Raw genomic sequence first — 24,690 nt, 5'->3', positions numbered from 1 at the left:
TATATCTCCTGTGGTGTTTCACAGAGGTCATGATGTGGATATGCCGGCATTGGACTGTGTTTACTGTGTTTCACAGAGGTGCAGAAACAGTGGCCAGGAGCCAGCAGGGTCGGGGCGGGTGGTGGTTAGTGTCAAATATCAGGAGGCCATTAAGCAAGTGGAGGTGAGACATGAGTAATGCCAAGGAACACAGATGGCTGGCGAGTGAAGAAGAGTAACATGAGCTGGGGTGTTGGTTATGATTCTGAATATGTGAATAATAACAGGTGACTATCATAAACTAATCCGCAATGGAGAGTTTGTGTAATCACATTCTACCCAATCACACTTTGTCATCATTCTCATAAATTCTAATGTCAATTTTAAATGTGAAGAAATCTTACTTACGTGGCGAAAAACTGCAGCAGGCGACGGTGCAGAGGGACCTCGGGGTCCTTGTGCATGAGTCGCAAAAACCCAGCTTGCAGGTGCAGCATGTGGTCAGGAAGGCGAATGGGATGCTGGCCTTCATAGCGAGGGGGATTGAATATAAAAGTAGGGAGGTCTTACTGCAGCTGTATAGGGCATTGGTGAGGCCACAGCTGGAGTACTGTGTGCAGTTTTGGGCGCCGCACCTGCGCAAAGATATTTTGGCCTTGGAGGGAGTGCAGAGGAGGTTTACTAGGCTGATACCGGAGTTGAGGGGGTTGAGCTATGAGGAGAGGCTGAATAAACTAGGCTTGTACTCGTTGGAGTTTAGAAGAATGAGGGGAGATCTCATTGAGACGTATAAGATGATGAATGGGATGGATAGGATAGAGGTGGAGAGACTCTTCCCGCTCAAAAAAGACAGTAGGACTAGGGGGCACAGCCTCAAGATAAAGGGGGGGGGCGGTTTAGAACGGAGTTGAGGAGGAACTTCTTCACTCAAAGGGTGGTGAATCTCTGGAATTCTCTGCCCGTTGAAGTGGTGGAGGCTGCCTCGCTAATTATATTTAAGACGCGGGTTGATGGGTTTTTGATAAGAGAGGGGATTAAGGGTTATGGGGAGAGGGCGGGAAAGTGGAACTGAGCCACGACAGATCAGCCATGATCTTATTGAATGGCGGGGCAGGCTCGAAGGGCTAGTTGGCCTACTCCTGCTGCTATTTCTTATGTTCTTATGTACATGTAAGGACTATGATCATAGGCATTGGTCTAAATGTTAAATGAGAATCGACTGTGAGACTTCACTGGGTTCCCATAGAATCACAGAATCATACAGTGCAGAAAAGGCCCTTTGGCCCATTGAGTTTACACAGACCTGACCTCCCACCGAATCCCACTTGACCACAGCCTTGAATGTTATGATGTGCCAGGTGCTCATCCAGATACTTTTTAAAGGCTGTGAGGCATCCCTCTTCCACCACCCTCCCAGGCAGCACATTCCAGACTCATTGGATTTAAGGCGATCTTATTAAACATGTAAGATTCCGAGAGGGCCTTGATAAATTCGATGCTGAGAAGATCTTTTCACTTAGTGGAGAATCCAGAACTAGAGGGCACAATTTAAAAGTAAGAGGCCTCCCATTTAAGACAGAGATGAGGAGGAGTTTGTTCTCTGAGGGATGTTAGTTTTTTGAATTCAATTTGACACTAACTCCTCATCCTGTCTGAAGTTGGCAACCTGTTGGCCACTGTTCCTGTGCCTGTGTGATACACCACAGGAATTCTCTTCCCCAGAGAGCTGGAGAGATGGGGTCATTGATTATATTTAGGACCGTGTTTCATTTTTGATGGTCAATGAACCCTGGGTTCTGGGGGAGCAGGGGGGAAATTGGAATTAGAATCAGATCAGCCATGCTTTCGTTGAATGTTGGAACAGGTCCAGTGGGCTGAATGGCCTGTTCCTATTCCTATTTCTTATGATTTTAAAAGAGGCCTTTGATGAAACCCAGCATTATTGATGCAAATTAGATAAGCTGGATACAAAGAAAGAAAAAAGATCAAAGGGTGTGAAGCAAAACTGGTAAAAGTTTAAAGAAAAGGGAAAGGATTCTTTTTACAGTGAAAGAATCATTAACAGAAAGGTGGGACCAATTAAATATATAACAGGATGTCTTCTGAACGATGAAGGAATGCCAGAGATACTAAATTAGTACTTTGTCTTGATTTTAGGAGACGCCTGTAATGGTGGGTGTGAAAGTGAAGAGGAAGCTCCAGGAATGTGATAGATCAGGAATTTGTACGGGGGAGGGAGAGAAAGACTGGTGTCACTCAAGTGGGCAACGCCCTGGAACTTTGTGGCAAACATTCTAAAATTGCAGAAGCTCCAGAAGAAAGCAGAGCTTCTGACAGCCTTTCATAATAAATATTCACAATCATTGTCTGTTATTGTTTCATGTGAAGGTTATCCTGTGCCACCACGGTTAGCACTGCTGCCTCACGGTGCCAGAGACTCGGGTTTGACTCCCTGCTTGGGTCACTGTCTGTGCGGAGTTTGCATGTTGTCCCCATGTCTGTGTGGATTTCCTCCAGGTGCTTCAGTTTCCTCCCACAGTCCAAAGGTATGCAGGTTAGGTGGATTGGCCACACTAAATTGCTGCTTAGTGTCAGAGGGATTAGCAGGGTAAATGCATGGGGTTATGGGGATAGTGGCCTGGGTGGGGTTGCGGTCAGCAGAGACTCAATGGGCGAATGGCCTCCTTATGAACTGTAGGAATTGTATCATCATCCAAGGAAGCTATAAAAGTGTTTTTTTTCCAAGTAGCCGTATTTGTATATAATTATAAAAATGATATTGTGTGTGACCCTGATGCTAGTTTTTGTTTTGCTGTAGTCTTCTGTTGGATAATGAACGTTGGAAACAAGCTGAGGTTCCAGCTGAGTTTCAGGACTTGGTCAATTCCATTGAGGATGGAGTGATTGCTTTACCTGAGAAAAAGGCTACAGGTCAATTCTTTACTAATTTTCAACAGACTAATAAATAAATCAACTTTTTATCAGGTTTTATTTGTTAGGGGAAATGTTTTTATTCCATTAATAAGCATGGAATAAAGTTTTACAATTGGAAAGCAATATGTTTAAACAGTTGAAATGCTGAATGTTTGTTATTCAGCATGTGGAAATTTTCAGATTCTGAGCCACCCACACTGGAGAAAGATACTAACTCTGTTCCTAACTGATTCCATTAATGCTTTATTGATTTTACATGATCTTCACTGATCAAGGTGTTAATCAAATTGAGAGAATTTAAGATTTGTGAATGCAGCAGAAATGACATTTTCACTGTGTTAAAAATGATTTGTTTATTCTCTAGTTCCACAAGAACGAAAGCCAGCCGATTTCTTGTCTGTCGATGGACAGAAATACACTGTAGTTGGGTAAGCTGATAGCCGTTATATTACAGGCTTTCTGTCAAATCTTTTGTCCTGGGCCCTGATTTTAATAAGTAGGACAAACTTCACAGGAACCCAAACATTTGAATATGTTATGAGTGGGTTAATCTGCTATGATTCAGTTACCAGATGTATTACATAAAGCTTTGGAGAATGGTGTCCAGCCCATTCCCCTGAGTCCTCATTCTAAATGGACTGCCAAAAAACTCAAATGAGTTGGTTTATTTATTAGGGTAGTACGCAGAAATGGTGAGCTACAGTAAGTACATAGTCGTGCAGTGCTTAAAACATACAATTAAATCTACCAACAAGTGATTAAAATACTTTAGAATATGTACAGTTTTGTACACTGGCTAAAAGTCCTTTGAAAACTTTCCAATATGAGGTCACATATTGGGTGATGTAATTCTTATGTCAAGCTTGAATTTGACTTCTAGTGTAGAGAAAAGAATAAAGATCTTCATTTATTCCAAACTAAGAGCATTTATTTGCAACCAAATAAAAAGACACAATGGAGCATTCAGTATAACCAGTGACTTATGTAGGTCGTGAACATCTATTGTTATACTTGTTAATGTTTGATTAACACTGGGTCATGGCTCCTGCATCGTAACTCATTTACCAATCTAACAACTTGTGTGTTTGATTATGGAGCTGCAGTCTCTGCTTTGAAATTTAATGGCTGAAAAATCAGCGAGCAATATAATGATCAATTTACAATTTAATATCATTACATAAAACTCACATTTTTATATTGGACGTACTGGAAATATTGTTTCACCACAGTATCCACTATGGATATCAAAATATTAAGCAAAATAGTTTTTCACATTAATAAGCTGTCAAGGATGTTCATTGCGTATGTTCAAATTGCCTCAAATCATTTTTTCTCAAGTTGTCCACAATGAACCAAGCACAGATGGTGCAAACTCATTTCCAATAGCTAAGATACATGCTGGGTATTAAAGTACTCTGGATGAGAGGTCAGTTACACCAGGTGGAATGAGCTGCTGTGCTTCCAGGCAGACCAAAGATCCACATTAAATATGGCATGAGAGGATTACTTTAAATACATATTTTAAAAATATATTTAACTAGGTGAATTAATGCAGCACTAAAATGTATTACTGTATCACCTGAAAGGTTCCTACCATCCTTGCATATCATTCAAACTATTGTCATTTTTAAGTTATATAGTAATGGTTGAAGTAGGTGATCCAGTAATTAACTAAGCATTAACAGGGTAGCATTGCTCCAGGAATTGACCATTTATGAAGGAAAAACTTCCCCAGCAATTTCTTGCTGAGTAACTTTCCAATTTCACCTGAGGTGGATAGAGGTGGAGAGACTCTTCCCGCTCAAAAAAGACAGTAGGACTAGGGGGCACAGCCTCAAGATAAAGGGGGGGCGTTTTAGAACGGAGTTGAGGAGGAACTTCTTCACTCAAAGGGTGGTGAATCTCTGGAATTCTCTACCCGTTGAAGTGGTGGAGGCTGCCTCGCTAAATATTTTCAAGAAGCGGGTTGATGGGTTTTTGATAAGAGAGGGGATTAAGGGTTATGGGGAGAGGGCCGGAAAGTGGAACTGAGCCACGACAGATCAGCCATGATCTTATTGAATGGCGGGGCAGGCTCGAAGGGCCAGATGGCCTACTCCTGCTCCTATTTCTTATGTTCTTATGTTCTTATGTCTGTGATGTTAAGGTGGGACAATCCAAGGAACAGGTAGGAAGCTGAGAGATCACCAAGCTACTCATTGGCAATGAAATGGGAAACCCGAAAGCTGATTGGGAGAAACTTCACAGGGTTTCAGAGTGAACATAGTGTGTAGCCATGTGCAGAGACAGTTCCAGCTTCACATGTCTACACAATGCTGATGGCAATCTCAGGAGCTCTCGTGATAGCTAAATTACCCATGGGTGAGGGGAAGACATTGAATCTCCTCATTGGCTGAGAAGCAGCACAGCATGATGCACATTAGCAAGTAGAATAATTTTGGTGTCAAATAGGGTGTAGAAGCCTGAAAAGTTTAGATTTAGAAAGAAAATCTTTTGGAAAGGTAGAATGATATACTTCAACCTCCAGAACTTGGCTTTGAATACAACCTCAATTGATAAAGTGAAGACTCCTCTTACATTTGTGGCTTAACCTCGGAAACTGCCATCAGAATTTTTATGTATTTAAAGTAATCCTCTCATGCCAGTTGGTCTGTCTGGAAGCACAGCAGCTCATTCCACCTGGTGTAACTGACCTCTCATCCAGAATACTTTAATACCCAGCATGTATCTTAGCTATTAGAAATGAGTTTGCACCATCTGTGCTTGGTTCATTGTGGACAACTTGAGAAAAAATGATTTGAGGCAATTTGAATGTAAGCAATGAACATCCTTGACAGTTTATTAAACGTTATGCTGATTGAATGGTTTGTTTGCTGCATTGTTCAATAATATTTAGCCGCCACTAACTATTCCTCTGAGGTTTCAGAGCAGAGTTGAAACCATGCGGGAGATTGGGGAAGGCATTTGTTTTTCTATATCTACTGCATTCCATGCGTGTTCAGCCCAAAGGCAGCCCCTTGGTTTATTATCTGCTGATGCTCCATCTGGAGCCACATTGCTCAGTTTCACGGTTGTGGTTTGACATTGCCTTCCGCAGTCAGGGGCAGTATGGGGAGGAAGGTCCCAAGTTCCCCTGAGTTGGAGTGGAATGTTAGCATCATTCCAAACCCCACGCTAGTCATTCAATCAACTGAACTAGCCAACCTCTGTCAGGACCTGTTGACAATGCAAATATCTCTTACTAGCATGTTTTTTTCACTTTACACACTCCAATAGAAATGTTTGCTACAACAGTAGTAATGTCTATTGTGCAGCTCAAACAACCATTTAGGAATTTGTATGCTTGTATCAATATTTATTTACCAGGCATCTTTCCACCCACAGAGAAAACTTTAATGGCCCAAATCCGATCACTGTTCAGTTGAGAGTTTTGTCATTAGTTAACTTTTTTTGGACTTGTTAAGGTGCCCACAGTCTGCAGAAATAAAAAGCACTTGGCACAATATAAAAATGGGAATAAGAGTAAGTTCAATTGCGAAAATAATTAATCCTCTGTGCTGGTTAAAATATTTCTTTATTTACTAATGTGTTATCAGTTGAGGTCAAGCTCGAGGCTAGATTCTCTTTTTAGGAACTACAGATATATTGGTTTTTTAAACTTCTGAGTTCAATGTCCACAAGTATCATTGTAGCACCTTGTGTGGAATCGTAGAGCAATATATTCAGTATGTTTAATCCGCATGTGTTGTGTATTTGTTTATAAAGCAACACTGTACTGTTCAGCCTGTTCTTCATAGGGTTTATAATTATTTTCTTTTATCTTGACAGGACCGTTTTGCTGTTAATAAGAATAATATTTGAATACTGTCAGTGTGTAGATGATATCCCTTCAATTACTACTGACATGCTCACTCGCCTCTCAGATTTATTAAAGGTATTTATTTAAAAATTATTTGTTGTTGTGCATGAGTCGCAAAAACCCAGCTTGCAGGTGCAGCAGGTGGTCAGGAAGGTGAATGGGATGCTGGCCTTCATAGCGAGGGGGATTGAATATAAAAGTAGGGAGGTCTTGCTGCAGCTGTATAGGGCATTGGTGAGGCCGCAGCTGGAGTACTGTGTGCAGTTTTGGGCGCCGCACCCGCGCAAGGATATTTTGGCCCTGGAGGGAGTGCAGAGGAGGTTTACTAGGCTGATACCGGAGTTGAGGGAATTGAGCTATGAGGAGAGGCTGAATAAACTAGGCTTGTACTCGTTAGAGTTTAGAAGAATGAGGGGAGATCTCATTGAGACGTATAAGATGATGAATGGGATGGATAGGATAGAGGTGGAGAGACTCTTCCCGCTCAAAAAAGACAGTAGGACTAGGGGGCACAGCCTCAAGATAAAGGGGAGGCGGTTTAGAACGGAGTTGAGGAGGAACTTCTTCACTCAAAGGGTGGTGAATCTCTGGAATTCTCTGCCCGTTGAAGTGGTGGAGGCTGCCTCGCTAAATATTTTTAAGAAGCGGGTTGATGGGTTCTTGATAAGAGAGGGGATTAAGGGTTATGGGGAGAGGGCGGGAAAGTGGAACTGAGCTACAACAGATCAGCCATGATCTTATTGAATGGCGGGGCAGGCTCGAAGGGCTGGATGGCCTACTCCTGCTCCTATTTCTTATGTTCTTATGTTCTTATAACCATAGAAAAGATACAGCACAGAACAAGGTCACTCAGCCCATGCTTCCCATGCCAGCCCAGTGACACCCAGATGCCCTCTCTAATCCCATCTACCTGCACCCAGCCCATAGCCCTGCAAGTCACATCAATTAAAAGTGCAGATCCAGGAACTTTTTAAAAGAATTTAAGGTCTCTGCCTCCAGAGATCTTGGGCATCTCTCCCTCGTTCCCCTTTATACTTACTGCCACTTATCTTGAATCTACGTCCCCTGGTTCTATAATTTTCTGCCAAGGGAAACAATTATATCCTGGCCATTCTATCACTTCCCCTCATAATTTTATATACTTCAATCAAGTCACACCTCAGCTTTCTTTGTTCCAAGGAAAATAACCCCAACCTCTCCATTCTCTCATTACTTTTCCAGCCCTGGCAAAATCCTTGTAACATCCTCTGCGCTCTCTCCACAGCAATTACATCCCTCCTGTAATACGGTGACCAGAGCTCCACACAGTACTCCAGTTGTAGCCCTACCATTGTTTTATCTGATTTCTACATTTCCCTTCGATAATGCCTCTTTCCCCCTGAATTCTGGGATAGACTAAATCTCAAACTGGTTTCAAACACTAGTAAAATCACCTGTTGAATCTTGCAATCTTTCTTGCACATAGATGTGTTTGTTACATGTTAAGGTTAAATCTCATGGAATCCAGGGTAAGGTAGCCAATATAAAATTGGCTTGTTGACAGAAGCCTTGATGACAGGTGGTTGTAGAGGGTTGCTTTTCAAACTGGAGGCCTGTGCTTAGGGATCATTGATGGGTCCACTGTTATTTGTCATTAATATTAATGATTTGAATGAGAATTTAGGAGACATGGTTAGTAAATTTGTAGATGACACCACAATTTGTGGCATAGTGGACAGTGACAAAGGTTATCTCGGACTGCAACGGGACCTTGATCAATTGGGCCAATGGGCTGATGAATGGCAGATGGAGTTTAATTTGGATAAATCCAAGGAGATGCATTTTGGTAGATTGAACCAGGGCAGGACTTACTCAGTTAATGGTATGGCGTTGGGGAGAGTTATAGAACAAAGAGATCTAGGGGTACATGTTCAAAGCTTCTTGAAAATGGAGTCATAGATGGACAGAGTGGTGAAGAAGGCATTCAGCATGCTTGGTTTCATTGGTCAGAACACTGAATACAGGAGTTGGAACACCTTATTGAGGTTGTGCATGACATTGGTAAGGCCACACTTGGAATACTGCGTACAGTTCTGGTCACCTTCTTATAGAAAGGATATTATTAAACTAGAAAGAATGCAAAAAAGATTTACAAGGATGCTACCAGTATTTAATGGTTTGAGTTATAAGGAGAAGCTGGATAGACTGGACTGTTTTCCCTGGACAACAGGAGACTTAGGGGTGACCTTGTAGAGGTCTGTAAAATAATGAGGGGCATAGATCAGCTAGATAGTCAACATCTTTTCCCAAAGGTAGGGGATTTTAAACTAGAGGGCATAGGTTTGAGGTGAGAGGGGAGAACTACACAAGGGTCCAGAGGGGCAAAATTTTCACTGTGGTGAATGTCTGGAACAAGCTGCCAGAGGTAGTAGTAGAGATGGGTACAATTTTGTCTTTTAAAAAGCATTTAGACGGTTACATGGGTACGATGGATACGGAGGGATATGGGCCAAGCACGGGCAATTGGGACTAGCTTAGGAATTTAAAAAAAGAGATGGCATGGACACAATGGGCAGAAGGGCCTGTTTCCATGCTGTAAATCTCTGACTCTGTGGCTGCTCAAGCCAGTTAGTGCTTCAATTTACAAGCCTTTTGTATTAATGATGGAGGATTGGTGAATTGGTTTCACAGTGAAGCCATTGTGTAATCCTTTTGTGATTTATTAAAATTTGGAATTATAATTAATTTTATGTATAATTTATTCTCTGGAATGTTGTTCCAAGCAAGTATGTAAATTCAGAGCATTTTCAAAAAAGCCCTTAATGGTATTTTTATTTATTTTGTCTCAGCATTTTAATTCACGCAGCTGTCAGCTAGTACTCGGCGCAGGTGCATTGCAGGTTGTGGGACTGAAAACAATAACTACCAAAAACTTAGGTACATATTCTTCTTGTCCTTTTAAAATAATTAACCTGGCTGATTTTCTGTGTATTTTTCTGTATTTGGTGAACCTGGCTGTCCAGCATTCTAAGTGCAGAGTCCATGGAATTGCTTAATGACCATAACGCAATAAGATTATAATGGTCACTGCTTTGAAAGAGTTTAAAGAATAAGTTTAATCTGATTCATATTTGCTTGCTAATTTTATTAAATGTGGAAATTACAGTACTTAGACAAAATTCTTCTTCGATTTCCAGTAAATAAACTTCCTCAAAAAAACCTTTCAGGTATTTGATACTTAATTTTTCCATTTCTGGGCAAGCCCATAACTGTAACCCATCTCAACGAGGAGCTGCTTAGCTCCCCAGAGCTGGGCCAGCAGCAACTCCTGATCCTGGATCTCAGTGGGTAAACTGACTTCAGGATCTCCCAGCTTCACCAAGCCTATCTGTATACTAACACAGTACAGACAGTTTCTCAGCTGCTTCCCTGACAACAGCCACAGAAATAGAACATGCAGTTCAGTGCTACAACGAACAGCAGAGATCAGTTATTTACTCCACTGTATTTACTTTGTCACTATAACTTCCCATAGCTCTTCATCCCACATGGGGTGGCACGGCAGTTAGCACTGCTGCCTCACAGCATCCTAAAATGAGTGAAGAGTTGTGGGGAAGTTATACCAATACTATACTATTCGCTACTCCAAAGTGTGGTGGATGCTGGGACAGTGAGTAAATCTAAGGAGGAGTTAGACGGATCTTTAATTTGTAATGAGTTGAAGGGTAATGGGGAGAAGACATGAAAATGGGAATTGGGAGCATGTCAACCGTGATTGAATGGTGGAGTAGATTTGATGGGTTGATTGGCCTAATTCTGCTCCTGTATCTTATGAACAGTGCCAGTGACCCCAGGTCAGTTTTGGCCTCGGGCCACTGTCTGTGTGGAGTTTGCATGTTCTCCCTGTGTCTGCATGGGTTTCCTCCCACTGTCCAAAAGATTTGCAGGTTTGGTGAATTGGCCATTGGAAATGTGTGGGGTTACAGGGATCCGGCAGGGGAGAGGGGAGAGAGTCAGCGCAGACTGGATGAACTGAATTACCTCTTCTGCACTGTCGGGATTCTATGAATGCAATTTTCATTTTCTCATGTGCTATTTCTTTGTGAGCAAATATTTAGCCCAGAGCTCCAGCAAATCGATTTAATACTGTGCCCTTTTTGCAGGGCAGGCTCTATATGAGTAAGAACTATTAATAGAACCTTTTAAAATCAGTCATGACATGGAACACATGTCAATTTTAAATCTATATCCTGGAGTATAAAGGATATGACTTCTAATTCTGGCAATGCAATTGTTTGATTAAGAACTTGTTAGATGTCTAGCCATTATGAATTGTGTGATACAACACAATATGATAATCTTGCATAAATTAGATGTGAGAGATCTAACTGTTGAAGGATTAAGAGAGAAAGATTGACTTTGCATTGTTTTGGATAATATGAAATTAAAGCAAAAAGAGAGAATTTCTGTCCCATTAAATAATACTTGATGTAATTTGGTTGTGCGTGTTATGCTTCTAACAAAGTACCACACAAGATTAGTGGCCTCCAGAATTAGGACAAGTATAATAAATTAGTTAGAAGGAGGTAAACAGTGGGTGTTAGGGAGTTTTTCAGAGTGGTGGGAATTGGATAGCAGTGTACCCAGAGAGTTCTGTTGGGACACTGTATCAGTTTGCTATGTACATCAGTGATTTGGAGATGGAGCTAGAGAGAATGCTATCGGAATTTGCAAATGAGAATAAAATGTCAAAAAATCTGAGAACTAAAGGAGGTTTTGGGTGGAAAAAAACGATACTGTGATTGGAAGAATGTTAGGTGATGTGGGAGAGCAGAAGGATTCAGGATGTCACAATCACCAGGACTAAAAAGCTGCAGCTTAAGTGAACAAGGCCTTAATAACAGTAATGGAGCATGGAGATTGGCACAATGTGTACAATAGAAAAATGGAGATTCAACATCTCATAAATGGTAAATCTTTATAAAATCCTGGTAAGGGTGAAGTAATGTACACAGTTTTAGACATTGTAGGAAGGATGTTCAGGCAGTGCACAGGCTGTAGTTTGATTTACTAAGGTGCTGCCTAATCTGACTTTGAATAATTAGTGCTGTTTTTGTCATAACAGAGAAGATGAAATGGTGTTTTGAGAAAGGTGTTTTAAAAATTGACAGAATGGGACAAAGTATCTGGAAGAATGTTTTCCAGTGATGTAAAGGGGTTGATAGTTAGGATAGGCTGTTAGAGATGCATTTTTTACAGGTTGTAAGACTGAGGAATTAATTTATACAATTAGTGATTGAAGTATGATGAGTGGGGTTTGTTGAATTTCTTTTATTCTTAAATTACAAAAAGCATAAGGAAAATAAAACCGAGGTTTTTTTGTGTTGTTCCTTTAGTACACTCATGTTACTATTAAGTATCCAGTTGTATTTTGAATGTAAAGTATGTTTTTGTCTCTATCTCATAGACTGTTACAAATGTTCCCTGTGGTAATATTTAAGAATGGACTGTGTAGTTGATTAAAGAATTGTGGAAAGGGAGCAGGTACATGGCATTGCGGTTCTGGCTTTTGTAGGGCACTGAATGTTTAGGCTAAGTGGTCTGTTTCTGTTTAACAGTTGGGTTTCATTCATTGGCTTTCATCTCTTGGTCATTAAAAGATTCAGCACTTCCATTAATAATCTTGTGTTTCTCTTAATTTTGTCTGTCCAGCTCTTGCCTCTCGTTGTTTACAGCTTATTGTACACTACATTCCCAAGATTAGGGTGCACTTTGAAGCTCGGCTACAGCCAAAGCAGTACAATATGCTGAGGCACTTTGACCACATAACAAAGGTAATATTGTTCAGCAACTTCTAAACAATAAACTGCAGAACATGAAACTTTAAATTAGGTTGGAGTCTGTTATACAAAAATGATTTTAAAGTTCCTAATTTGTTTGTTGAATTTCTTTTATTCTTAGATTTGATTTACGAAAAGCATTAGGAAAATAAAAATCGATTTTTTTTTGTTCTGTTCCTCTAGTACACTCACATTACTATTAAATATTTATCTAAATATGTATTTTGAATGTATAGTATGTTTTTGTTTCTACCTGATAGACTGTTACAAATGTTCTCCACCTTGACATTCTTCCTGATTGTCCAAATTTGGCTTCTACGCATCGACATTGTTGTCCTATAGTCCAACAGAATGACAATCAGGACAAATGCAAGAATAGCAAATTTCAAAGGGAATAACAATTCATACAACATGGAAAAGAGCGTTGACCGGTCCCCAAGTGGACTCTGGACAAGGTGTTACCATGGAGAATACATAGGAAACCTCTGTTCCCTTTGAAATGTGGTATTCTTGGCATCTGCCCTGATGAGTGCAAGATAAAAGCTTCAACAGCATGTCTCCTTTTACAATAATATTCAAGTCTTGTGCTACCAAGTAGCTTGCAGAATAATAATTACTACAACTTATATACAAACTAATATTTCAGTGAATGAATGTGGTCCTTTGTTAATCATTTTAGTTCCGGGCTAGCGAACTGGTTATTCAATCTTTCTCTAAACAATGATCGGTCTGAGTCTTGCCAATACCCACTCTTTCCATTGTCTGTATATCGAAATACTTGTTACAATTTTGTTGAGAACTGAACTCTCAGAGCAGAGTGTAATCTGACTAATGCATTTTATGTAAAGTTTTAGCATCGCTTTAATCATCTTGTTCTGGTTAAATAGTTTAGCATTTTAATGTTGTAAATCTCCCTACGCTAATCGATGCCTTTCCTTGTGACATGTATTTAATTGATCTAGACACAGTGCAGAAGTGTGAAGGTTGCATTGGCTGACAGCCTTCTGAGTGAAAGTGATGTAAATTTTTCACTTGTTCACCTAGTTGTGTTACCAACTTGAATTATTTTACTAATCTCTAGGTCACATTAAGTTTTAATGGACTAAAATCTCTTAGTACTGAATGGGTTTGGGACTAGATACGATTTCTTTCTAGCAGGATTCTTGATCCCTTGAGGTAGAAGCAACTGTGAACTAAGTGTACTAGTTCTTACTCTCTCCTTTCGCTTGCAACAAACCAAACCCAGTTTCCAGCTGGTTACCTGAAATTCTTCTTCTTTACAAAATTATAGACTTTACTTATCTTTTGTTCATCACTTGATGCACTTGTATTGTGATAGAAATCATGTTACTAATCCTGGCCTCCAGATATTCTTTATTTCCAACGTGATAGTTTTATTTTAGGTCTTCTCTGCATTATTCACCTTAGTTTGCAGTTTCCCACGAGTGATATATAAAGCCTTTTAGCCCCCTGCTGCAGTCTGCAATGTCCACACAAAATTATTTGTTGAAAAAGATGGAGAATCAATCCTTTTTTTGGTATAGATTTAGGAGTTGGTCAATAAAGTAGAAACTTACAGTGGGCTGGTGGAAAGTTGTGAAGATCTGAGAGATTCTCTGATATCACTAGAGTTCTCTCTCTTCCACCGCCCCTCCCTGCACCTGCTCCCCAGTTCACCAGAGTAAAGAACCTCTGTGTTGTTCAAAGATATTCCCTCCTTTGCGATTGAAGTATAGGAATTAATACGACATTGGAGTTGTTTACGAGATCAAGTTCTGCAGCTGCAGTTTCTGATAAATGAAGAGAATCATCAGTTTATTTTCTTCCGCTGCCTTATTCTCATTTTCCCTGCACCCTTATTTTAAGGAAGTTAAGACACGAGCATTGTACCTGCAGTTATTAAAGTCTCCGAGATATATTAATATTCCACCATTTTAGATTATCGACCCCAGGCCAGTCTGATCATTTCAGCCTCTCCCAGCAAAGTGTGGAAATTAGGCCAGTGTAGCTAGATTAAAGCAAATTACTGCAGATGCTGGAATCTGAAACTAAAAGAAAAAACACTGGAAAATCTCAGCGAGTCTGGCAGTATGTGTAAGGAGAGAAAAGAGCTGACATTTTGAGTCCAGGTGACCCTTTGTCAAAGCTCATCTGGACTCAAAAACATCAGCTGTTTTCTCTCCTTACACATACTGCCAGACCTGCTGAGATTTTCCAGCATTTTCTCTTTTAGTTCAACATTACCAGTTTCTACATATTCGGTATATTTTTGTGTGAAATAAATGCAAAACTTTTTATTTTAAAGGATTATAATGACCACATATCTGAAATCCTGGCAAAACTTGTTGCAATCATGGATAGTCTCTGCGACAAAACATTGTCTAAGGTAAAATTAGCAGTTTTGGTTTTCTGGATATATTTTTGTTGTTCTTAAGAACCCACTGTCAATTTCCATGATTCTAATCAGATATGTTTCAAGCCAATTTACAAGCTTTAGTCTTGTTAAATAGAGTTGTGTTTCAGTTGTTAATGTGGGTGTGCGGCGGGGGATAATTGGGAGTGAATCAGCAATGAAGTTGTAATCACATTTCCTAATTTGTTTCTCTAGTGGAAAAGGCAAGTTAACGATCTGCTTCCGATTGTTCCTGTCGCTATTGTTTGGTTGGCTGTTGGGGTCAAGTGAGGGTTTCAACTCCAATTTTCTTTTTCCTTCTTTCTTGAGTGGAAGATAATTTTGAGACGTTTGAGCTGCCAAGTGTTGTGTAGAAGGTGGGAGATGCGAATATATCAGTGAGAAAGAACTCAAGGTCTTGATGCCTTGTGTGACAACAAGGTTCAAGGGGTGGGTGGGGAAATTTACAGCTTGTTCTTGGAATGCACGAAACAGCAGCAAGCTCCAATTAATTGACCATCCCAAATTAGTGAGAGAAGCGAGCAGTGAGCTTTCCTAAACTACTGGGAGTGTGCAGGGTGGAAGGTGAGGTTGTGGGGAGTCAGGATAAAATGACAGTGAAACAGAAAATCTCAGCACATCTGAGCATGTGTGGAGAGAGAACAGAACAGGCATTTCGAGTCGAGGTGACCCTTCTTCAGAGCTGAAGACAATAGGTCATAGGACAAGATCTCATCTGATTTTCTATTGTCTTTAACTCTAACAGAAGAGGAGAAAGAAGTTGCTGCTGTAACTGGAATGTTCACGGAATAGACCCACGTAGTCTTAAAGCAATACTGGCAATGCTAATTATTTGTTCTTCCCAAAACTGAGTGTTTCAGCTGCAGCTATTTGGATAGTTTTAGTTCCATGGTCCTGTATTGTTGTAAACAGTGAATTTCCAGTGATGTGTGAGAGTTACGGTTTAGTTTTTATTTTGTTTACAGTATGAAGTGAAAGCACCCGTGCCCTCTGCCTGCTTCCGAAATGTCTGCAAACAAACAGCTAAAATGCACGAAGCTATACACGATATCTTACCTTCAGAGCAAACACAGGTCAGCATTTCTACAAAATAAATGTATCTATTTTACAATGGAAAACTAAATCGCAGTAACAGCATTCACAGCAAAATGTTCATTTTCTTTCTTACTAAAAGAAACCAGGTTTATTAATCGGTAAATTATCAATGTGCAAAATTTACAGTGTTACAATGATCCATTAGTTTGTTTTGGATGCCAAATATAAATTATTATACTTTTCCTAACTGAGTAAGTGAACTGATTTGTTCAGTGGGTAAAGTGCTTGCTGCTAACGTGCTGAATCTCACTGGTCAGTTACTGAGAACACAGTAAAAAGTCTGACAACACCAGGTTTTAGTCCAACCTATTTGTTTGATAATAGACTCACAAGCTTTCGAGGTTAGCCCCTTCGTCAGATGAATGGAGAGCTCTGGCCTCCTCCAACGCCGGCATACCCACATCAGTTACTGAGACACAGAAATGAGCCAGATTCCGAATCGAGCCCAGAGCAGAACCATGAGAAGCCAGCCTGGCTCTCTGCAGCTGATTATATCGAATGATTGAGGCTGGATGATTGGCAGTAAAGGACGTTAGTGACTCTGGGTGTCCCATGTACAACTGGGAGTCTCAGTTTTACCTGACACCAGTTTAAGTACCTGATGATGACTGGTTCACGTGGGATTGTATACAGCACCATTTGTTGTCTGTCAGAGACAGGAAAGGGATGTGTAAGTTAGTTGCTGGAGAATGTAACTTGCAGCAGCTGTTGGCATCTATATAATTCCATATCTATATTGCATATAAAACACCAGAATATATGATCATCCTGTAAATGAAAGGTTCTTAAATGGGGATTCCTGCCAGCTAATGATGCAATGCTCTCCCTACAGCAAACAGCGCTGGAACATGAAAGATGTGTCTAAAGTTCCGATGTTAGAATTTGATGTATTTATATATTATCAAAATACTAAAACTAAAATTTACTGGGACATCAAGGATGTGATTGATGATCTGACCTGAGATGGAAAGATATTATCAGGTTATGTGAATATTGTTGTGGCAGTAAAGTATGTCAGTTATTGTTCTAGAAGGAATGCTAATGCGTCTCAAAATCAGCCTATTGTGCTGCTTTTACCCGTTAATATCTAGCATGCTAATGGTTTTGAGTGACATGTAGTTTCCAATTCATATTACCTGGTGCTGTTCTCTAAGCCCTTATACACTAAATGCTTGTGGAACTGGGTGTGATTGTTGGAAGTCATGCATCTCAGTCCTGGGACATCACTGCAGGTATTCATAAGAACATAAGAAACAGGAGCAGGAGTAGGCCATCTAGCCCCTCGAGCCTGCCCCACAGATCTGAAGTGGCTCAGTTCCACTTTCCCGCTTTCTCCCCATAACCCTTAATCCCCTTGCCTACCAAAAACCTATCTACCCGCGTCTTAAATATATTTAGCGAGGCAGCCTCCACCACTTCAACGGGCAGAGAATTCCAGAGATTCACCACCCTTTGAGTGAAGAAGTTCCTCCTCAACTCCGTTCTAAACTGCTCTCCCCCCTTTATCTTGAGGCTGTGCCCCCTAGTCGTACTGTCCTTTCTGAGCGGGAAGAGCCTCTCCACCTCTATCCTATCCATCCCATTCATCATCTTATACGTCTCAATAAGACCCCCCCTCATCCTTCTAAACTCCAACGAGTACAAGCCCAGTCTATTCAGCCTCTCTTCATAGTTCAATCCCCTCAACTCCGGTATCAGCTTAGTGAACCACCTCTGTACTCCCTCCAAGGCCAAAATATCCTTGCGCAAGTGCAGTGACCAAAACTGCACACAGTACTCCAGCTGCGGCCTCACCAGTGCCCTGTACAGTTGCAGCAAGACCTCCCTACTTTTATATTCAATCCCCCTCGCTATGAAGGCCAGCATCCCATTTGCCTTCCTGACCACCTGCTGCACCTGTAGGCTGGGTTTTTGCGACTCATGCACAAGGACCCCCAGGTCCCTCTGCACCGTCGCCTGCTGCAGCTTTTCACCCTGTAAGTAGTAGTCCTTCCTACCAAAGTGGATAACCTCACACTTGCCAACATTGTATTCCATCTGCCAGGTCCTCGCCCACTCGCTCAGCCTATCTAGATCCCTCTGCAGACTTTCCACACCCTCCGCACAATTTGCCGTTCCACTTATCTTTGTGTCATCAGCAAATTTCAACACCTTACACTCAGTTCCCTCCTCCAGATCATCTATATAAATGGTAAATAGCTGAGGCCCCAGCACCGATCCCTGGGGCACTCCACTAGTTACCAACCGCCAATCCGAATAGCACCCATTGACACCCACTCTCTGCCTCCTATTTGACAGCCAATCCCCTATCCAGGCTAACAACCTACCCCCAACTCCATGCCCTCTAACCTTCTGTAACAACCTTTCGTGCGGCACCTTATCAAACGCCTTCTGAAAATCGAGAAACACCACTGGTTCCCCTCTATCCACCGCACTAGACACATCCTCATAGAATTCCAATAAATTCGTCAGACACGACTTCCTCTTAACGAAACCGTGCTGCGTCTGCTCTATCAAACAATTCTCCTCAAGATGCCTCGCTATTTTCTCCTTGATTACGGATTCAAGCATTTTTCCTACAACAGACGTTAAACTAACCGGCCTATAATTCCCTGCCTTTTGCCTGCTACCCTTTTTACACAGCGGCGTAACATTAGCCGTTTTCCGATCTTCCGGCACTTCCCCGGAATCCAGCGACGTTTGGAAAATAATCACCAAGGCATCCACTATCACCTCCGCCATTTCCTTCAGAACCCTGGGATGCATTCCATCCGGTCCTGGGGACTTGTCCACCATCAGTCCCTCCAGTCTGTCTAGCACCGCCTCTCTAGTAACAATGATCTCATTCAGGCCCTCCACTCCTCCCATCTTTCCATCGTTAACACCCGGCAAACTATTCGCGTCCTCCTCCGTGAAGACAGAAGCAAAAAAGTTATTCAAGGCCTCAGCCATTTCCTCATCCCCCACCACTAAGTCCCCCCTCTCATCCTCTAAGGGTCCAACGTTCACCCTAGCCAGCTTCTTCCTTTTTATATATTTATAAAAACTCTTACTATCCTTTTTTATATTAAGCGCTAGCCTAGCTTCATAGTTTATCCTTCCTTTCTTTATCAACTTCTTTGTCAATCTTTGTTGATATTTAAACCTCTCCCAATCCTCTTCTCGCCCACTACTCTTAGCTACTCTAAACGCATCAGCTTTTAATTTAATACTCTCCTTTATCTCCTTTGTTATCCACGGCTGATTATCTCTCCTCCTACGATCCTTTTTTACCATCGGAATAAATTTCTGCTGAGCACCAAGAAAGATCTCCTTAAAGATCCTCCACTGTTCCTCAGCAGACCGACCTTCCAATGTGCACCTCCAATCTACATTCGCTAACTCCTCTCTCATCTTATCGTACTCCCCTCTGTTCAAACAAAGGACACAGGTCCGGGATCCTACTTTTTCCTCCTCCATCTGCATCAGAAACTCCACCATACAATGATCACTCTTCCCAAGAGGATCCTTCACCACAAGGTCCCTAATTCTACCCGCCTCATTACATAACACCAGATCCAAGATAGCTCACTCCCTCGTCGGCTCCAACACACACTGTTCAAGGAAACTATCCCGGCAGCATTCCAAGAACTCTTCCTCAAGCCCACCGCGTCCAACATGGGTCGACCAATCAATATGTAGATTGAAATCCCCCATAATTATAAGACCATAAGACATAGCAGCAGAATTAGGCCACTGGGCCCATCAAGTCTGCTCCGCCATTTAATCATGGCTGATATTTTTCTCATCCCCATTCTCCTGCCTTTTCCCCAATAACCCCTGATCCCCTTATTAATCAAGAACCTATTTATCTCTGTCTTAAAGATACTCAATGACTTGGCCTCCACAGCCTTCTACGGCAAAGAGTTCCACAGATTCACCACTCCCTGGCTGAAGAAATTCCTCCTCATCTGTTTTAAAGGATCGTCTCTCTGACCTTATCAAATCATGCAGTCATAGAGTCATCGAGGTTTACAGCATGAACAGGCCCTTCGGCCAAGTTATCCATGCCACCTGTTTTTAAATCCCTAAGCTAGTCCTAATTGCCCACATTTGGCCCATATCTCTCTATATCCATCTTACCCATGTAACTGTCTAAATGCTTTTTAAAAGATAAAATTGTACCCGCCTCTACTGTTACCTCTGGCAGCTCATTCCAGATACTCACCACCCTCTGTGTAAAAAAAATTGCCCCTCTGGACCCTTTTCTATCTCTCCCCTCTCATCTTAAACCTTTGCCCACTAGTTTTAGACTCCCCTACCTTTGGGAAAAGATATTGACTATCTAGCTGATCTGTGCCCCTCATTATTTTATAGACCTCTATAAGATCACCTCTAAGCCTCCTATGCTCCAGAGAAAAAAGTCCCAGTCTATCCAGTTATATTATATTATATTATATCCGTTCCATTCCTGCACGCCACATTTATTTGCTCATTAATAGCCCGCCCCACCTCCAGATCATTATTTGGGGGCCTATAGATGACACCCACCAGCGTCTTCCTCCCTTTGCTGTTCCTAATCTCCACCCACAACGATTCCACTTTCTGCTCTTTGGCTCCTATATCATCCCTTACTACCACCCTGATACTATCCTTAATCAGCAGAGCTACGCCCCCCCCTCTTTTTCCTCCTGCCTATCCTTCCTAAACACTTGATACCCCTGGACATTCAGCTCCCAGTCCCTGTCACCTTGCAGCCACGTCTCTGTAATGGCCACCAGATCATATCCATTTGTGCTGATCTGCGCCACCTGCTCATCCACTTTATTCCGAATGCTTCGTGCATTCAGATAAAGTGCCTTCATCCCAGCCTTCACCTGGACCCTATTTGAAGGAACGCTACCAACTATACTCACGCCCCCTACTCCCTTTATTATTGGGACATCCTTGGCCTCTTCCCGTACCTGTACCCTCTCCTTTACTTTAGACCCTGTAATTTCACCTACCCTCGCACCCTCCCCCCCGCCCCTAGTTAGTTTAAAGCCCTGTCCACAGTCCTATTCATACGATTCGCCAGGACTCTGGTCCCAGCACGGTTCAGACCAACACCATCCCACCTGAACAGGTCCCACCCTCCCCAATACTGGAGCCAATGCCCCATAAATTCAAACCCATTCCTCCCACACCAATCCCTGAGCCACCCATTCACCTCTTTAATCCTATCAACCCTACGCCCATCTGCACTCGGTTCAGGTAGTAATCCAGAGATAACCACCTTGTCAGTTCTACTTTTTAATTCCATTCCCAGCTTTTCATACTCCCTCCCCAGATCCTCAGTTCGCGTTTTGCCGATGTCGTTGGCACCCACATGTACCACAACATCCAGATTCTCACCCTCCCACTCCAGGTTCCTCTGCAGCCCAGATGTGACATCCCGGACCCGAGCACCAGGCAGACAACACACCCTTCTGTGCACTTTATCATTGTGACAAAGGACAGTGTCAATACCCTTAACCACACTATCCCCAATTACCACTACATTCCTTTTTACCTTCTCTTTGTCTGTGTCCTGTGTTTGCATCACTGTACCGTGTGCAGGATGTGGTGGGGCTTGGAAGGAGAGGGAAATGGGGAGGTGAGGTTAACAGTTCACCACAAATATTACTGAGGATTTTCAAACATGTCCCATGATGTGACTCTATCTTATGTGTTGAGACTTCTTCACTTTGTAATCTTGACAAAAATCTGCACTATAACACATGTCTTTCTCTCTCTCTCCCCCCAGATGCTGTTCTTGAGAATCAATTCAAGTTTTAAAATTCACCTGAAGAGGCAGCTAATCCGTTTGAATGTTGTAAATGATGGGGGACCTTTGCATGGGTTTGTACAGATAAATTGGCTCACGATGTGTTTCAATCCATTGGTGTTATAGTTTCTGGATTGAGTGTAATCAGTGTTTATTTTTACCCACTTTGAGATGTGTCTTTCTTCTCTCTAGTTTCTGCTAAGCCCATTCGGATTTTGAATTTATTCTGTCTGAGGATGTTATTGTCGCTGGTTAATTCAGCATTTACTGTCTATCTCTAAAGGTAGAGATGGACTGCCACCTTAAACCACAAATTGCCAAATGCAAAATCTGCCACAAATCAGCACAAAATATAACTAAAATACATTTTTGCCTTTGATAAATTTTGATCATTTATTTGCATGCTACAATTTATTTATTAACAGTGAACAGGTCAGTAAACTCAACGATAAATGGGTTTATCATAAATCAGAAAACGTTTTAATCTGTATGGAACCCACCAGCGAGTCACCAGATATTTTAAAACTGTTCAGAACAATTAGCTTGTTTAATTGGGATACCATCATCAGTTTTTAAATAAGTCAAAGAATTCAGAAAGCCTTTATAATGTATCCATTAGAATCCTTGGGCCCAAAAATACCAGCTTCATTTCTAGTGAGCACTGCTGCCTCACAGTGCCAGGGATCTGGGTTCAATCCCAGCTTTGGGTTCTGTGTGGAGTTTGCACATTCTCCCCTTGTCTGTGCTGATTTCCTCCGGGTGCTCTGGTTTCCTCCACACTCTGAGTATGTGTGGGTTTGGTTGATTGGCCATGCTAAACTGCCCCTTAATGTTAGGGGGATTAGGAGGGTACATATGTGGGGTTACAGGGATAGGACAGGATCTGGATGAGATTATTATCAGTGCAGGCTCGATGGGCCAAATGGCCTCCTTCTGCACTGCAGATTCTATGAACTCCTCAGCATTGTAACTTCTTCGGAGGAACGCGTCAGTAATTGGCATTGAGGTCTGTTCTTTTGTTGTAAGGCTTTGTGCACAGACACTGGACACAGAGAAGGTATTACAGGCAGACTGGGTAGTCATTCTAAGACTTTTTGAATGATGTATTAGCTGTAAGGGTGATGTGTATATTTAAGATGACCAAAAGTTCCATTTCACCTGCAGGCTTGTTGCATCAGATCTCGCTTTTTACACTGGAAACATACGGGCATTAAAAGGTCTTGAAGATTTGGGCGTTAATATGACAGAAATCTGGGAACCAAAGAGGTGACATCATGAAGAATACTACTTGAAATGCCAAGGTGTTTAATGATGCTAGACTTTTGCCACCCTTAATGCCAGTCTTTCATTAACATCTGGAAAGACCAAATCAGCGAGTGATTTACAGCAAATGTCTGTCCACGGGCACCGATTGGCCAGCCTCTTTAAAACCTTTCAAATGAGGCTGAAGTTTCTGTGGACCAAATCCAGGACCTCACGCCGTGACCTTTGGCTTTACTGGAAGACAGACTGTGTAGCACTAAAGGATGCTTTGCATCTGATTATTTGTATGTTAAACCTCATGTGCAATCATAACATGTTGAAAAAAAATAGAAGCATAGCTAATGATGGTACAGTTTATAAAATACCTTTTAAACGGTTGTAAATTCTTGCAACATTAACAATTCATAAAAATGGATTGATTGTTTCTTATCCATGTTGGGGGTGTTGCTAATAATCTAGGAGCTTTATTTTTTTACAGACCTTTCTATGGATTTTAAAAATCTTTTGGAGTGGTGGTTGCATATCTGATGTACATTTTCCTATTCCCCACAGCTTGCTGTTAACCCAGGCTTTAAAATCAAAGTGTTTCAGGTTTATTTTAACTGTTAAATCCTCAGTGCATCTTTGGGTTAAAAAAAAAGTCAACAACGGTATATTTGTAATAAAATCATTTTTCCCTAGTTGAGGCACTTTAAGAACTTTTATTTTGCCATATGGCCGTTTCTCTTCTGAAGCACTTAGTTTCAGAAGCCTCACTGGGTTTTTATGCAATGCTTTGGTTAAGATATGGCTTTTTTAAAATCAATTTCAAACCTTTTGACAAAATTGTGTTAGATTGAGGTTCCTTTCTATCATTTGTGTGGGAATTTTGCACCATCAGTAAACAGAGTTAGCAGTGAATGTCTACAATACAGTCAAGTGCCTAAGTTCATTTCTCTTACAGTACAAAAAGCTACAGGTTGTGCTGTCAGGGGTGAAGTCCTTATTTACTGAGTGCCTAATTATACATTGGTGGCACTGAAGATTGACCATATCTCCCATTTGTGCTGCTATTCCAATTAATTTAAATCCAAGCTTGCTGAGGGGTTTACTGATACCTGATAATAAATAGTATCCCTCCAATCCTGATGTTTTTAAATTGAAATCTCAAAATAAAAGTTACATGGAAGTGATTTAAGTTTTCATTTTCTTTTTTGCAGTTTTGTAATGAGATTTTATTTGCTCCCTCACTGTGATTGTACAAGTTATTTGTAACTATAGATCTCTGAACAATTGGGCAATTATTGTCTAAGCAATATTTACATAACAAAAGTTTATTTCTCCTGCTGACAGATCTTTGGTTTGTTACCACTCTACAAATGTTCACTACAGTGTTCTCAACAGTTCTAGTTTGATAAGCCGGCTGATAGTTTAAACATCCAGGATAGTAATTTAGTCAAATTTAAGCAAATGCTAAGGATTATAGAACGCTTCACACAGCAAGGAGTTAATCATCCAATCAAGACTGCACCATATCTTTCCCACAATGTAATCTCACTCTCCT

The 24,690-nt window shown here is 41.3% G+C and overlaps 1 protein-coding gene across 2 annotated transcripts in view; it reads left to right on the top strand.

Annotated features, from left to right (window-relative positions):
• The window catches only part of vps54 (VPS54 subunit of GARP complex), a 66,410-nt gene extending 42,091 nt beyond the window's left edge, over positions 1-24,319 (top strand). Inside the window, exons 15-23 of one of the 2 annotated variants that reach the window (XM_080199963.1) lie at positions 2,798-2,910; positions 3,278-3,341; positions 6,742-6,847; positions 9,601-9,688; positions 12,464-12,585; positions 14,897-14,977; positions 15,970-16,077; positions 21,864-21,958; positions 23,049-24,319. In XM_080199963.1, the coding sequence (XP_080056089.1) occupies positions 2,798-2,910; positions 3,278-3,341; positions 6,742-6,847; positions 9,601-9,688; positions 12,464-12,585; positions 14,897-14,977; positions 15,970-16,077; positions 21,864-21,958; positions 23,049-23,154 (883 nt within the window). In that variant the 3' untranslated portion in view covers positions 23,155-24,319. Of the gene's footprint in view, positions 1-2,797; positions 2,911-3,277; positions 3,342-6,741; positions 6,848-9,600; positions 9,689-12,463; positions 12,586-14,896; positions 14,978-15,969; positions 16,078-21,863; positions 21,959-23,048 lie in introns of those variants that run through there. The other variant, XM_080199964.1, reaches the window with a different exon arrangement.
• The last annotated feature ends 371 nt before the right edge of the window (positions 24,320-24,690 follow it).

Source organism: Carcharhinus amblyrhynchos, chromosome 12 (assembly GCF_965287045.1).
Source record: "Carcharhinus amblyrhynchos chromosome 12, sCarAmb.v2.hapA, whole genome shotgun sequence".
NCBI lineage: Eukaryota > Metazoa > Chordata > Chondrichthyes > Carcharhiniformes > Carcharhinidae > Carcharhinus > Carcharhinus amblyrhynchos.
This window is presented reverse-complemented; position numbering and strand designations above follow the sequence as displayed.